The sequence below is a fragment of the Monodon monoceros genome, unplaced genomic scaffold (assembly GCF_005190385.1).
Source record: "Monodon monoceros isolate NGI ecotype Baffin Bay Population unplaced genomic scaffold, NGI_Narwhal_1 Super_Scaffold_15, whole genome shotgun sequence".
Classification (NCBI taxonomy): domain Eukaryota; kingdom Metazoa; phylum Chordata; class Mammalia; order Artiodactyla; family Monodontidae; genus Monodon; species Monodon monoceros.
The window spans coordinates 21,090,886-21,103,954 of NW_021703771.1; the positions used below are offsets into that span (position 1 = coordinate 21,090,886).

At 44.7% G+C, this 13,069-nt stretch overlaps 1 protein-coding gene across 3 annotated transcripts in view; it reads right to left on the bottom strand.

Moving 5' to 3' along the window:
- Positions 1 to 2,681: 2,681 nt before the first annotated feature.
- The window catches only part of CNR1 (cannabinoid receptor 1), a 24,317-nt gene continuing 13,929 nt past the window's right edge, over positions 2,682 to 13,069 (bottom strand). For 2 of the 3 annotated variants that reach the window (XM_029223359.1, XM_029223360.1), the window contains exon 2: positions 3,149 to 5,271. In XM_029223359.1, coding sequence (XP_029079192.1) covers positions 3,790 to 5,208 — 1,419 coding nt within the window. In that variant the 5' untranslated portion in view covers positions 5,209 to 5,271 and the 3' untranslated portion in view covers positions 3,149 to 3,789. Of the gene's footprint in view, positions 5,272 to 13,069 lie in introns of all 3 variants that reach the window. The other variant, XM_029223361.1, reaches the window with a different exon arrangement.

The window sequence follows — 13,069 nt, forward strand, 5'->3', positions numbered from 1 at the left end:
CATGTTTGATTTACAGACAATAAAGAGCTTTGTTTTCCACTTGAAACATTGGAAATAAGAATCCAGCTCATCTGGTATCTTAATTCATATTATTACAAGGAAAGGTTTCCTTTCTTGAGCACTCTGGATCCTCAGCAGGCCTAGGACACTCAGTTTACGTGAAGATAGCTTTTAGGATGCCACAGCAATGTAAGGAAACTCTCCTATCTGAAAATTACTGACTTGTAGGCCACTGCTTAAACATCTGACTTTTTAAAAACCTATTTACATACATTCAGCCCAAACCAGTAGATAAAATGTTTTGTCTATATTACAATAGGCATTGTTAACATTTCATCAGAAGGCCAGTGCAAGACAATTGTTAATAGCCGTTGCCCAGCATTTAGGAGATTTTAAAATATCATACAAATACACAGTTAGAACACGAGAAATCTAATTTTGCTCATGATATTGGTGGTCTCTTTTACAGACATGGGGTGGCAGAAATCGATCAACAGGACAGTAACTAGAATGCCACTCATCAAGGGCCAAAATTCTCATCTGGAGGTTGGGCTTGTCTCCTGCAGTGTGGGTTTAGACAGACAAAATTCCATGACACTTAATGCCACATAGACCTGACTCAAAGTGATGGGAGGCTTGGGAATCATCTCAAGTGTAGGCATATGTCTGTAGCTTCTTCCAGATCTGTGTTTCTTTTACATTTATTTCATACGGAGTGGAAAATTAGGGGTTCTTGGAGACAGCCCTTCTTTTCTAAAGAAAACTGTTAGTCTGGGATTGAAATGTTCATCATTACTCTGAAGAAATTGAGCAGGTTGGCATTTGGCCCTATCTAAAGACATATAGGATGGTGAAATGCAAGATCAGGACACATATGTCAGCCTCAGAGGAAAGCAGCTAACTCTGAAGGTAGACCTTATAAAGCTTACTGCAATCTAAATTATATGTAAATCAATGGGTCTCATTAAGGGACTAATTAATGAATGATACTATTGAATAATAATGCTAATGAGCATATTCATTGGGGAGAACATTTGAGTCACTTGGGTTAGGAAATGATATTAAAAGTATCAGAGTGAATCAAACTCATTTAAATGTTTTAAAATGAAGGTGGTGTAACACATACATGATGATATTTCACAGATATTTCTTAGAATTTCAATAAGCACCAAGTTTAGTGCTGTCAGCCCCGTTGTCCCTTAATTTATTATATATGATTGAGATCTTATAAGCACAACACACTATAAAATCTACATTGCATACACACAAATACAGTTTCAAAAATGAATCCTGGAATTTTTCTACCAATAACAAGAATTTCCTCTTCACCAGGTCTTCATAGCTGTGAGAAGAGCATTGGTATTGCCTAGTGAGCTCTGAGATGTGTGGATTAATCTTCAGGGTAATTTAGAACAAAAGAGTGGCAATTCTTCAATGGAAACGAGACCCTGGTGAGTTTTTTCATAAATAATCTTTTCTTCTTCTAAAGAGATCTTATCAATCCTCTAGCACACTGAGCAGATCATCTGCGTATCACAGAGAGGTAAAGTGAGGGAACCAGCAGGCAGGTTCGAGCCGTACACACAATTAAAAGCATCTCAGCTTGGCCCACAAGCCACATTCAGCCTTACACTGCAAGAGAGGACATTGTTCCATCAGGCTGCTTGGGTACCACATAGCTAGCAATCACCAGATAAATGCTAGCTCTCTGCTTTATATCAGGCTATGCAGGCCTCCTGGTCCTGCAAAAGCCATGCTTTATCTGTTTAGGGAGAAGACAGTTTGTAAGTAAAATCTGTCAGAGTCAGGCGGCTTCTTAAGCATTATCAGTGCTTACTGGGAAAGGGCCTAATTCAGAGCACCCGTGGCACCATTAAGGAGTATGAAACTGGGGTGTAAGAAGAAAGCAAGCCATGCTCATCTTGATGCTTTAGCACCTCTTGTTAATCAGGAACAGAGGAGAGGCCTGTTCTTTAAAGAGCCCAAACCTATACAGACAAAGCTGGGTGCTGGGCTGTCACCAAGCGCATCTGCACGAAGCGCAGAAGCAGCCGTATGACATCCAGGCCTCAGTCACGAGTGTGTCAGGTCCTCACTGCCCTCTTCTGTCTCACCCACCATCTGATAGGCCTTCTTACCACATAAGCCGGATCTGGTAGTCCCACTGCAGTGAGCAAAGTATAGTGCTACTTAAACTGGGATCACGCTGCCTACACACACAACTAAAATATGTTACCACTGGAGGGTTTTATTTTAGAGCTACTTCCCTTATAATGACTTACGTCTCCGTGGACTTGATCAATATTAGGTGCTCAGAAACCAAAACACTCCCATTTCCTGACATGAACACTGTAAACACAGACCTTGACCTGAAGGTTCATTATAGATGACTCCTTGCTAAACGCTGGTCTTGTGAAATACCTAAAGGTCAGTTTAGTACTACTTGACCCAATTTCAAAGGGAGAGGGTTCTGAAGGCTTATGGTCGGTATTTTTATCAACTAGATTTCCGGAAGAACTCAATTTTAGAAACTGAATCCATGTGCAAGAGTGCAGCAAGGGGAACAGCTTACACGTGGTCACAGTTTTCTCACTTTAGGACATTACTAGAACAGTTACAGGATAGAAACACACACACACATACACACACACACACACACACACACACATTTATCTTCACACTCACACACAGTATAATTTTACTGATCCAGACAATACTTCTTTTCAATTAAGAAAAAATGAAGACTGTTGTTTGGCCACCCAGGCATGAAATCTACTTAAACCTGGAATATAAGGATGCAATACTCTTCAAGAAAACAGCAATTGCACAGTGATAACAACATACATTAAGATTGACACATGCTGTCTTAAGAGGTCCAGTAAGAGCTAAAGTCTAAAGAAAGTCGGAGGTGTCAGCCAAAGTCAACATGCAGTCTCTCTTCTGTTCTGATTGTAATCCATCACCCAACAGAACAGCTATAGTCCAGAAGATAACACAAGTCCTCGTATGAAAATGCTGGACTAAGAAATTTTTAAGTGTCAACGAATTCTGCTCAAGACTTTGGACAGTCTTCAAATTCTTCTTGTTGGATTAACAGAAAAATAAACCTTTATGGTTATTTCAATGTCAAATTTAAATAGAGATATTTGAAAATATATTAAGGTTTCTAAAGTTACATCATGGGCAGTAATGTTTTAAAAAGTGGTCTCATTGGCATATATCCACTGCTTATGTGCCATTGTTCTTGTAGAAGCCCACCTTGCAGTTTTGCTGGACTAGACAAATATAAATAACACATGGTAAACACTGATACACATCTCACAGGACACACTACATTTTACAAAATAGCTTTACTTTAGTACTATAACTGTTGTAAAAATGGACATCTCTGATTACTTCCGGACAAGTACATTTCACATTATAATGAAAGTTGTGATTACAAAGGCATTACTCATTTGATGGCCTTTTTCTATGGGTATTTGGGCTTCCAATTGTGTAGCCAAAGGTTCTCTCCTATTTCATTGAGACTTTGAAGGACCTTCCAGTCCCTTAAACAACAGCCTTTCTTCACCGTAAACCCCTGGAGAACTGAGTTTGAGGACCTACACTATGGAAACGTTAGAGAACTGAAAACTGATCACGGTGGCAATCACCTTTTCACTGAGCGCGGTCAACTTAAAAAAATATAACCGATGAGACGACAGACTCTTCTGGGTTTTTGAGCTTTTAAAAAAAAGAGAGAGAGAGAGAGAGAATTTCTTTTCCTGTGCCGCCAGGGACGCGTCTGGCTCACAGAGCCTCGGCAGACGTGTCCGTGGACACAGACATGGTCACCTTGGCGATCTTGACCGTGCTCTTGATGCAGCTCTCCGCGGCCCTGTGGACGCTGGCTGCATTGTTGGCGTGTTTGTGCAGGCAGTCCGAGTCCCCCATGCTGTTATCGAGAGGCTGCGCGGTGCCTTCGCAAGAGGGGAACATGCTCCGGAAAGCATGTCTCAGGTCCTTGCTCCGCAGAGCGTAGATGATGGGGTTCACGGTGGAATTCAGCAGACAGAGCATGCTGCAGAATGCAAACACTGTCTTAATGAGCTTGTTCATCTTCCCAAAGACGTCGTACACCATGATTGCGAGCAGAGGGCCCCAGCAGATGATCAAAACCACCAGAATCAGGACCAGGGTCTTGGCCAGCCTAATGTCCATGCGGGCTTGGTCCGGCCGGGTCACCTGCACCTTGCCGTCCTCGGACGTGTGGATGATGATGCTCTTCTGGGTACCGCGCTGGATCATGCGGACGGCGTGGCTATGCGCCTTCCAGAGAATGTACATGTAGGCGTACACGATGAATAGCAGCAGCACGCTGGTGACCCCAATCCAGAACATCAGGTAGGTCTCGTCGATGAGAGGGAAAATGTCTGAGCACACGGATTGCAGTTTCTTGCAGTTCCAGCCCAGCAGAGGCAGCACGGCAATCACAATCGCGATGGTCCACATCAGGCAAAACGCCACCACGGCCTTGGGCCGGGTGACGATCCTCTTATAGGCCAGGGGTCTGTGAATAGATATGTACCTGTCGATGGCCGTGAGGAACAGGCTGCCGACGGAGGCCGTGAATGAGGCTGTGACCCCACCCAGTTTGAACAGAAACACGTTGGGGCTGTCTTTGCGGTGGAACACGTGGAAGTCGACGAAGCTGTAGACGAAGATGACGCTCCCCAGGAGGTCTGCCACGGCCAGGCTGCCGATGAAGTGGTAAGAAGGCCGACAGCGGAGGCTGCGGGAGTGGAGGATGACGCACAGCACCAGCAGGTTCTCCAGGACCGTGAAGGTGCCCAGCGTGAGGGACAGCACAGCGATGGCTAGCTGCTGGCTGGGGTTCAGAATCATGAAGCACTCCATGTCCATAAAGTTCTCCCCGCACTGAATGTTCTCGTCGTTCTCCTTGTAGGAGGACAGAGACTTGTTGTAAAACTCGGTGAGGTTCACCTGGTCTGCTGGGACTAACTGCGGGTGCTCTCCCGCAGTCATCTTTTCTTGGAAGGGACTTCCCCTGAAGGAAGTTAAAGGAAATTTCTGCGGGAAGTACCCTAATTTGGATGCCATGTCGCCTTTGATGTCTTCGTACTGAATGTCATTGGCACCCACGTAGAGGAGGTCTGTGGTGATCGTTCGGAAGGTGGTATCTGCAAGGCCATCGAGGATGGACTTCATCCCCTCTGTCTTCGGTTAGGCCACACTCACAATGACGGACAAAGGGCCCCGCAGCAGGAAACCCTGATGGGAGGGAAAACAGATAAGCTGAATGGGGAGAGAACAGGGAGAAGAAAACACACGAACAACTCGCCTCCCCCGCCCAAAAAACGATGGTAAACATCCCAAATATGTCCCCTTGTGTTATTTCATTCCTGTCTCTGAACATAGGTAAAATCCTTGTCCGAGTCTGTCAACAAAATGTGTCGATCCTTCAGTTAAAGAAAAGCTTCCCAGGGAATTCCCTGGTGGTCCAGTGGTTAGGACTGCACACTTTCACTACCAAGGGCGCGGGTTCAGATCCCTGGTCACGGAACTAAGATTCTGCAAGCCACACAGAGCAGTGAAAAAATAAATAAATAAAATAAAGCCACGCATTTGATCAATGTACAGAAAAATATACCATAATAAAAATAAAAACACAATTAAGATTTAAAAAGGAAGGAAAAAAACAAGAAAAGCTGTCAAAAGTTGGTGAGGTAGGGCACACACCCAACACATCCATTTCTTTCATTATTTAAGCTCTCTGGACTTGAGTTGCTGTGTGAGGCCCGTGTGGACCTCCAGGGTCTGGTGGTCAAGTGAAAGCCATGTGTCTTGGGTGCGGCTGTGTTAGGGAACGTCTGCCACCTGGCTTCTACTATCACACACACACACACACACACACACACACACACACACAGAGTCCTGATGCTGGTGGGGAAAGCAACCACATGTCACACAATCTCCGCTCTTAAAGACTTTACTGCCTTGTCACACGCCTTGTCACACAGGTAAGACTGAGCATATAAGACAACCAAAGAACAACAGAGTGTGGAGTCAAGGACTGAGTCGTGTGGCCTGTGTGTTCAGTGTAAAGGTGGAGGAGGACATTGCTGGGAACTGTAGGAAGCAAGTGGCCTTAATGGGAAGATCCAGGTTCTAGCCCTGACTCTATTGGGCAAGTTTCCTCACCCAGAGAAGATATTTGAACTGAGCCATGGCTGAGGTGAACTTCTAGAATGTCTACACCAGCCAAGAAAAATGTTACAAAAGGTAAATTTGCACTGATGCTCCCGGAAAGAACAAGATCTTTAACACTGGAAAGTAGTCACAATGGACAGTGCTTCCAGACAGCGACTTCCATGAGCGGCGAGGTGACACCAGCACACACTGGAGGATGGGAGAAAGACCTGATCATCCAGGCCTTTCCAGGTGGATGGCACTGGAAGTAAGGATGGCTGAGAGGAGAGGCCAGATTTTCAGGGCTCTTCAATTCTCAGCAAGGCAATTTGCCTCTGTTTCAAAATAAATGGCCAGAGAATTGGTGTTCCTATTTATAAATATTTGTTTAAAATGTGGCTATTGGGCTCTTTAGCTTATATATTAGAAATACTGAGGGCAGTCCAAGATGGCAGTGTAGAAAGATCCAGAACCCCCTCCTCCCAGAGGCCCGCCTAATCTACAGCCACAAATGGAACAATTCCCTCTGAAAAAGACTTGAAAACCAGCTGAATGGCACTTCACAACAAACGATAAAAGGGCCACATCAAGGTGTGTGGGAGAGGCAAATCATGATGTCATATACCTGAAACTAAGACAATGTTCAATGTCAATGATCTCAGTATAAATAAATAAAGAAGAAATATTAGAAGTATGGAGTGATATCTACAATCATTTTAAAAATCATAAAAGCCAATATTTTACTCACTAATTGTCTTTTTGTTGTTCCTAAAAATATCGCACTGTATTGAGGGGGGAAAAGATAGGCATTAGCTTGGATCCAATTAAAATGTTCTGAATCCTCCTGCTAAAATACAGAGATCCCACCTATCTGAATTAATAATTCATTTATTCATCCATTCAACAAATTGTGGCACACCCAGTATATGCCAGGCACTGTCCTAGGCACTAAGAACAGAACAGCATCCAGAAAGAGCCCCTGACCACATGGAGTTCAGTGTAGCAGAGGTGACAGGCTGACCCTGTAAGTATGAGAAAGCATTGTAACAGCTACAGTCAGGGACATATAGGATGCTGTGGGAGCAGCCGTCTGGGGGTTGAAGGCGGCTTCCCCAAGGAAAGGATGTTTGTGCCAAGAGTATGTAGAATTAATGTGGGTGGAGGCAGGACACGGAGACACAGAAAAAAATTTTTAATGAATACCTGAAGTGTCATGATGTGGTTTTTGTTCTGTTTGTCTGGTAACTGGGAATAGGCACAACATGCTAAATGTGACCAAAGTTCCCATATTCTGCCATCTCTAAGTCCAGGCCACCATCACTGCTCACCAGAACCCGAGTGCCAACCACGTGGCCAGTTTTCCTGCCTTTCTCTGGACTGATTCCTTTTTTTTTTTTTTTTGCGGTACGCGGGCCTCTCACTGCCGTGGCCTCTCCCGTTGCGGAGCACAGGCTCCGGACGCGCAGGCTCAGCGGCCATGGCTCACGCGCAGCCGCTCCGCGGCATGTGGGATCTTCCCGGACCGGGGCACGAACCCGCGTCCCCTGCATCGGCAGGCGGACTCTCAACCACTGCGCCACCAGGGAAGCCCTGGGCTGATCCCCGATCCCCTTTTGATCACTTGCCAGATAAATAGCTGCTGCCGTGCTCTTCATAGAACAGGCGGCTGATTACGTGACTCCCCTATTTCGACCTCTCTGCCCTGAAGACCAAGTTCAAGTTCGTTCACGAGGCTTCCCCTTCAGGCCCATGCTCCCCAGACCATCCCACGCAGCTCTTCTCTCTGCCATCCGTGTCAGCCCAGCTGAGGGCCTTTCAGATCTGACCCTCACTCCCTTGTGCCCAGAGCTCTCCACATTCTGTTCTCCCTGAGCAGGAAAGCTCTCTACCTCCATCCCCACACCCATAAGGATGAAGTCCAGTAAAAGGCTTCCTTCCCAGGGTTGTCTAGTCCCTGCCTGTCTCTCCATCCCTCCTCTCACCATTCCTGGACTTGCCACTCTACCAGAAAATTCGGTTCCATGAACACACCAAATCCATTGCTTTTCAACTTGGTGTTTTTGCTTCCACTGCTTTGCACACTCCTCTGAGCAAACACCCTTTCCCTTCCTCCACCTGGTCAACTCCTTCCCCCACTTTGATGTAGCTCCCCTGCTCCCATCATACCCTCTTTGGGGCTCCTAGAATATCCAGATAGAGTTCTACCATGGTGTCCATGGTGTTTACTAAATATTCTAATATTTCTCCGTGTTTGCATCTGTTTTGCCCCTCCCTCCCACCCACTAGGTAGTAAGCTCACTGAGGGAAGGAATTTTATTTATCTTAGTGTTTATTCATAGCATTTAATGTAATGCCTAGTGTATAGCAGGGGGCCCTACATAAGCTGGTTGATGGAATATATGTATTTCAAAAGAGAAAAAAAATCCCTTTCCTATTCAAGGTGGGGGAGGGAGTCACCCAATCATAATGGGAATAAATAAGCATGCAGCTTGAATCAGGGTATCTACCCGAAATAGCTGCCCGATCCAGTCATGCTAGAAAAATGCTCTATTTAGATGAGGTAACTGACATTGTAAATGAAAGCTGCCTGTGTAATGATTACCTAGCCTAAACACTCATGGAATGAGCCACATGACCCAGCCAACTTTGGCTAGATAGAGGTGAAGGAGAATACCAGCAATATTTTACCGGGTGGTGAACAAAGCAAGCGTGACAGGTAAGTCAGGAGGGCACCCTTAGCTCCTGAATGGTCCTCTAGCCCTTTCGCACGATCAGCATAGCCTGCAATGACAGTTTGGAGGCACCACCGAACCGAGGGCCCCGAATCATCCATGGCTAACTTCTGGCATCACTCAGGAACTAACTGCTTCTTCTCTGAGCCGGTTCTGCACACCCTCCCACACTGGCAAAGGGCAAGGCACACAAGGGCTGGGAATTGCTCAGCCAGAGGCAGGAACACTAGTGCACAGACCACACAGGGACACCCAGTGTCCATCGAGAGTCTGATAAAGCCCAACCAGGTGTCCCGGGGAGGTTGTCTAGTTGTGGCAGATATAAAAATAAAGGATGCAGAAATAAAAGACTGAAGTTCAACAGCCACAATGGTTGCCCTGTGCTTCCTGGTTCCTCTATTACAATCTCTCCTGAGTCCCCAGCTCAGCCTGGCTCCACCTGTTCACTCTCAAGTGTCCTCAAGTTCCCTGTTCAGCCATCTGTCTGTCATATCCTCGCTCACATCCTCGGCTCTTCCAGAAAATGTTGTACATGTGCCCACCACTGGGCCGTGTCTCTTGAGTCAAGTTTGCTCTTTGTGCAAACTTACATTCGCTCAACAACTCCACTTACATAGGAAAGTGTTCATGGAATAGGTAGGACACAGAAGATAGCCACAATCTGTGAGAGCCGTTAATGGTCCTGGCACATCCTCAAATCTTACTTTTGCTTCTCAACTGCCACCCATACCGAAACACACAGCTTCCTGGCCTGGGAGATGGCTCCCTGCTCCTTGAATCACACCTTCCTCCTTTCCTCCTACCCCTCCCTCTGTCTGAAATACTCATTTCCAAGTTGTCTTTCTGAGATAAATTATCTTTACCTCCTTGACCTGCCCTTTGCACCAGGGAGAACTAGTCCCCAAGTTTTCCCCTCTATTATAGACCTCATCATAGCATTTATGCATAAGTTTACATATTTATTTCCATAACTAGAATGTGCTTTCCAAGCACAGGACTGGCGTCTTTTTTTTCTTATGTGACTCACTGACCTGATAACATGATAGAAGGCGTAGGGGGGATGGGGGAGGCTGGGCTCCCTTAGAAATCTTCCCATGAACCTAATACAGTGGCAGTTGAATTTTATTAACTGATCCATGAAAGCCATGATTTAATAATATATATTTGCCTTTTCTTAAAATTAGAAGAGAGAAAGGTAATTAGCTCAATGGACATTTGGCCTGAATATCAAAGTTTGAGCCCAACATTTCCAGGCAGCTACTGGGGCCCAGTCCATGATCTCCATCCCATAAGTCATCTTCTCTCAAGTAACTAATTCTCCCTTCACACTGCCTAATTAAAACCTAATTTATCTGACATTTTGATTATTTATATTCCATTCATACAATTCAAAATGTACAAAAGGATATACAGCAAAGAGTCAACCTAACCTCTCCCATTCTGATGTTCCAGCCAACCAGTTTTCCTCCTTAGAGGCAAGAAGTTTCTTGGTACTCCTTGCAGCGATATTCCATGCATATTCAAGCAAATATATATACATTTATCCCCTCTTTCTTTTCTTTTTAACAAATACTAATACAGGTACTGTTTGGCACCTTGCTTTTCCACCTAAAAGTATATGTGAAGACAGTTCCACATCAGTACACAAAACCTCCCTCCTCACTTAGCAGCTGCCTTGAGTATCTGTTAGATGAATGTGACCTGCCTCCTATGGACACAGGTTTAGCTTATTTATCATCTCTTACTATTACAAATAATGCAGCCATGTCATGTTTCACATTTCTTACAGTATTGTGAATAATCTCTCTAGTCTCTCAAGCTCACACCCCACGCTTACCCTGGATTTCCTCTCCTCGGCCTCTATAATCAGGTAGACCACTAAGTCTTGCTGATTTTTCCCCTTTTAAGCACATATGGAGAGTTTGTTATGTGCAGCTGGCCCTCTGAGCCTCTGATGTATATCAAATTATTTTCACAGTAGCCCTGTGAGGTAGATGCTGTTATTATCTCCATTTTACAGATGAAAGGCACAGAGAGGGTAAGTAATTTGCCATTCACACAGCTAGTAAGGGCAGAGCCAGAATGAACTAGATATTCTGACTCTAGAGCAGTGTTGTCTGATAAAAATGGAATGCAGAAGGCTGCTGGACATCCAATATAAGATGCACATTTTTTTTGTTGTTGGTGGTGGGAATGTAAGTTGGTGCAGCCACTATGGAAAACAGTATGGAGGTTCCTCAAGAAAACTAAAAATAGAGTTACTGTATGATCCAGCAATCCCACTCCTGAGCATATATCCAGAGAAAACTATAATCCAAAAAGATACATGCGGGGCTTCCCTGGTGGCACAGTGGTTAAGAGTCCGCCTGCCAATGCAGATGACACGGGTTCGAGCCCTGGTCCAGGAAGATCCCACATGCTGTGGAGCAACTAAGCCCATGCGCCACAACTAGTGAGCCTGTGCTCTAGAGCCCGTGAGCCACAACTACTGAAGCCCATGTGCCACAACTACTGAAGCCCGTGCGCCTACAGGCTGTGCTCCCAACAAGAGAAGCCACCGCGGTGAGAAGCCCTTGCACTGCAACAAAGAGTAGCCCCCGCTTGCCACAACTAGAGAAAGCCCACACACAGCAACGACAACGCAATGTAGCCAATAAATAAAATCTATAAAAAAAAAAGGAAAAAAGATACATGCACCCAGTGTTCATAGCAGCACTCTTTGCAATAGCCAAGACATGGAAGCAACCTAAATGCCCATCAACAGATGAATGGGTAAAGAAGATGTGGCACATATATACAATGGAATAGTACTCAGCCATAAAAAAGAATGAAATAACGCCATTTACAGCAATATGGATGGACTTAGAGATTATCATACTAAGTGAAGTATGTCAGAAAAAGACAAATACCATATGATATCACTTATATGTGAAATCTAAAATATGACATGAATGTATTTACGAAACAGAAACAGACTTACATAGAAAACAAACTTACGGTTACCAAAGAGGAAATGGAGTGGGGGAGGGATAAATTAGGAGTTTGGAATTAGCAAATACAAACTACTGCATATAAACTAGATAAACAACATGGTCCTACTGCATAGCATAGGGAACTATATTCAGTATCCTGTAATAAACCACAATGGAACAGAATATGAAATATATATATATATATATATATATATATATATCAGTTATATAACTGATACACTTTGCTGTACACCAGAAACTAACACAACATTGTAAGTCAATTATTCTTCAACAAAAAATTTAATTTAAAAAAATGCACATTTTTTTCACATTTTAACATCCCTGAAATTAGAGTGTACCTTATAGAGGGTATCATAGTTTCGTTGTCACAGAGCCTCTCCAGCTGGGGCCCCCCCGATGGGGTCAAGGAGATGCCCTCCCAGAGTCACCCTCCTCCAATTCCACGAATTCCGTGGGCTTGCTCCTGGGGCCTGTCCTCCTGGAGGCCGCCAGAGGCAGCTGTTTGTGGGGGAAGCGGTGTGAGGATGGGCAGGCTGGGCCGATCACATGCGTGTGCCTGCATGCGTGTGTCCTCGTGGTGCAGTGTGGGTGGGAGCAGAAGGGGGCGGGCAAAGCTGGCTCCCCCGCACCATCATGTTTTGCTGTCTAACTCCAAGGAGGCCAAAAATTCTAAATTTGAACCTGGCCTTGCTGGCCCTCGTGAAGGCATATTTGTCAAGGTAAGAGGCTGGAACATACTTTATTTAGTAGTTTATGAGCTTGATTTATAGCTTCAAAATATTTTTTTTAAAAAAATGGAATGCAAGCCACATAGGCAATTTTAAAGTTTCCATTATCGAGGGTAAAAAGAAAAAGGTAAAAGGTGAAATTAATTTTAATAATATATTTTACTTAACTCAATACATCCAAAATATTATCCTTTCAATAGGTGGAACTAGCCACATTTCAAGGGCTTAATAGCCACATATGGCTAGTGACTACCATATTGGGTATTGACAGGTTTGGAGCTGCTTTCAACCTTTTTTTTTTTTTTTTTTTTTTTGTGGTACGCGGGCCTCTCACTGTTGCGGCCTCTCCCGTTGCGGAGCACAGGCTCCAAACATGCAGGCTCAGCGGCCATGGCTCACGGGCCCAGCCGCTCCGCGGCATGTGGGA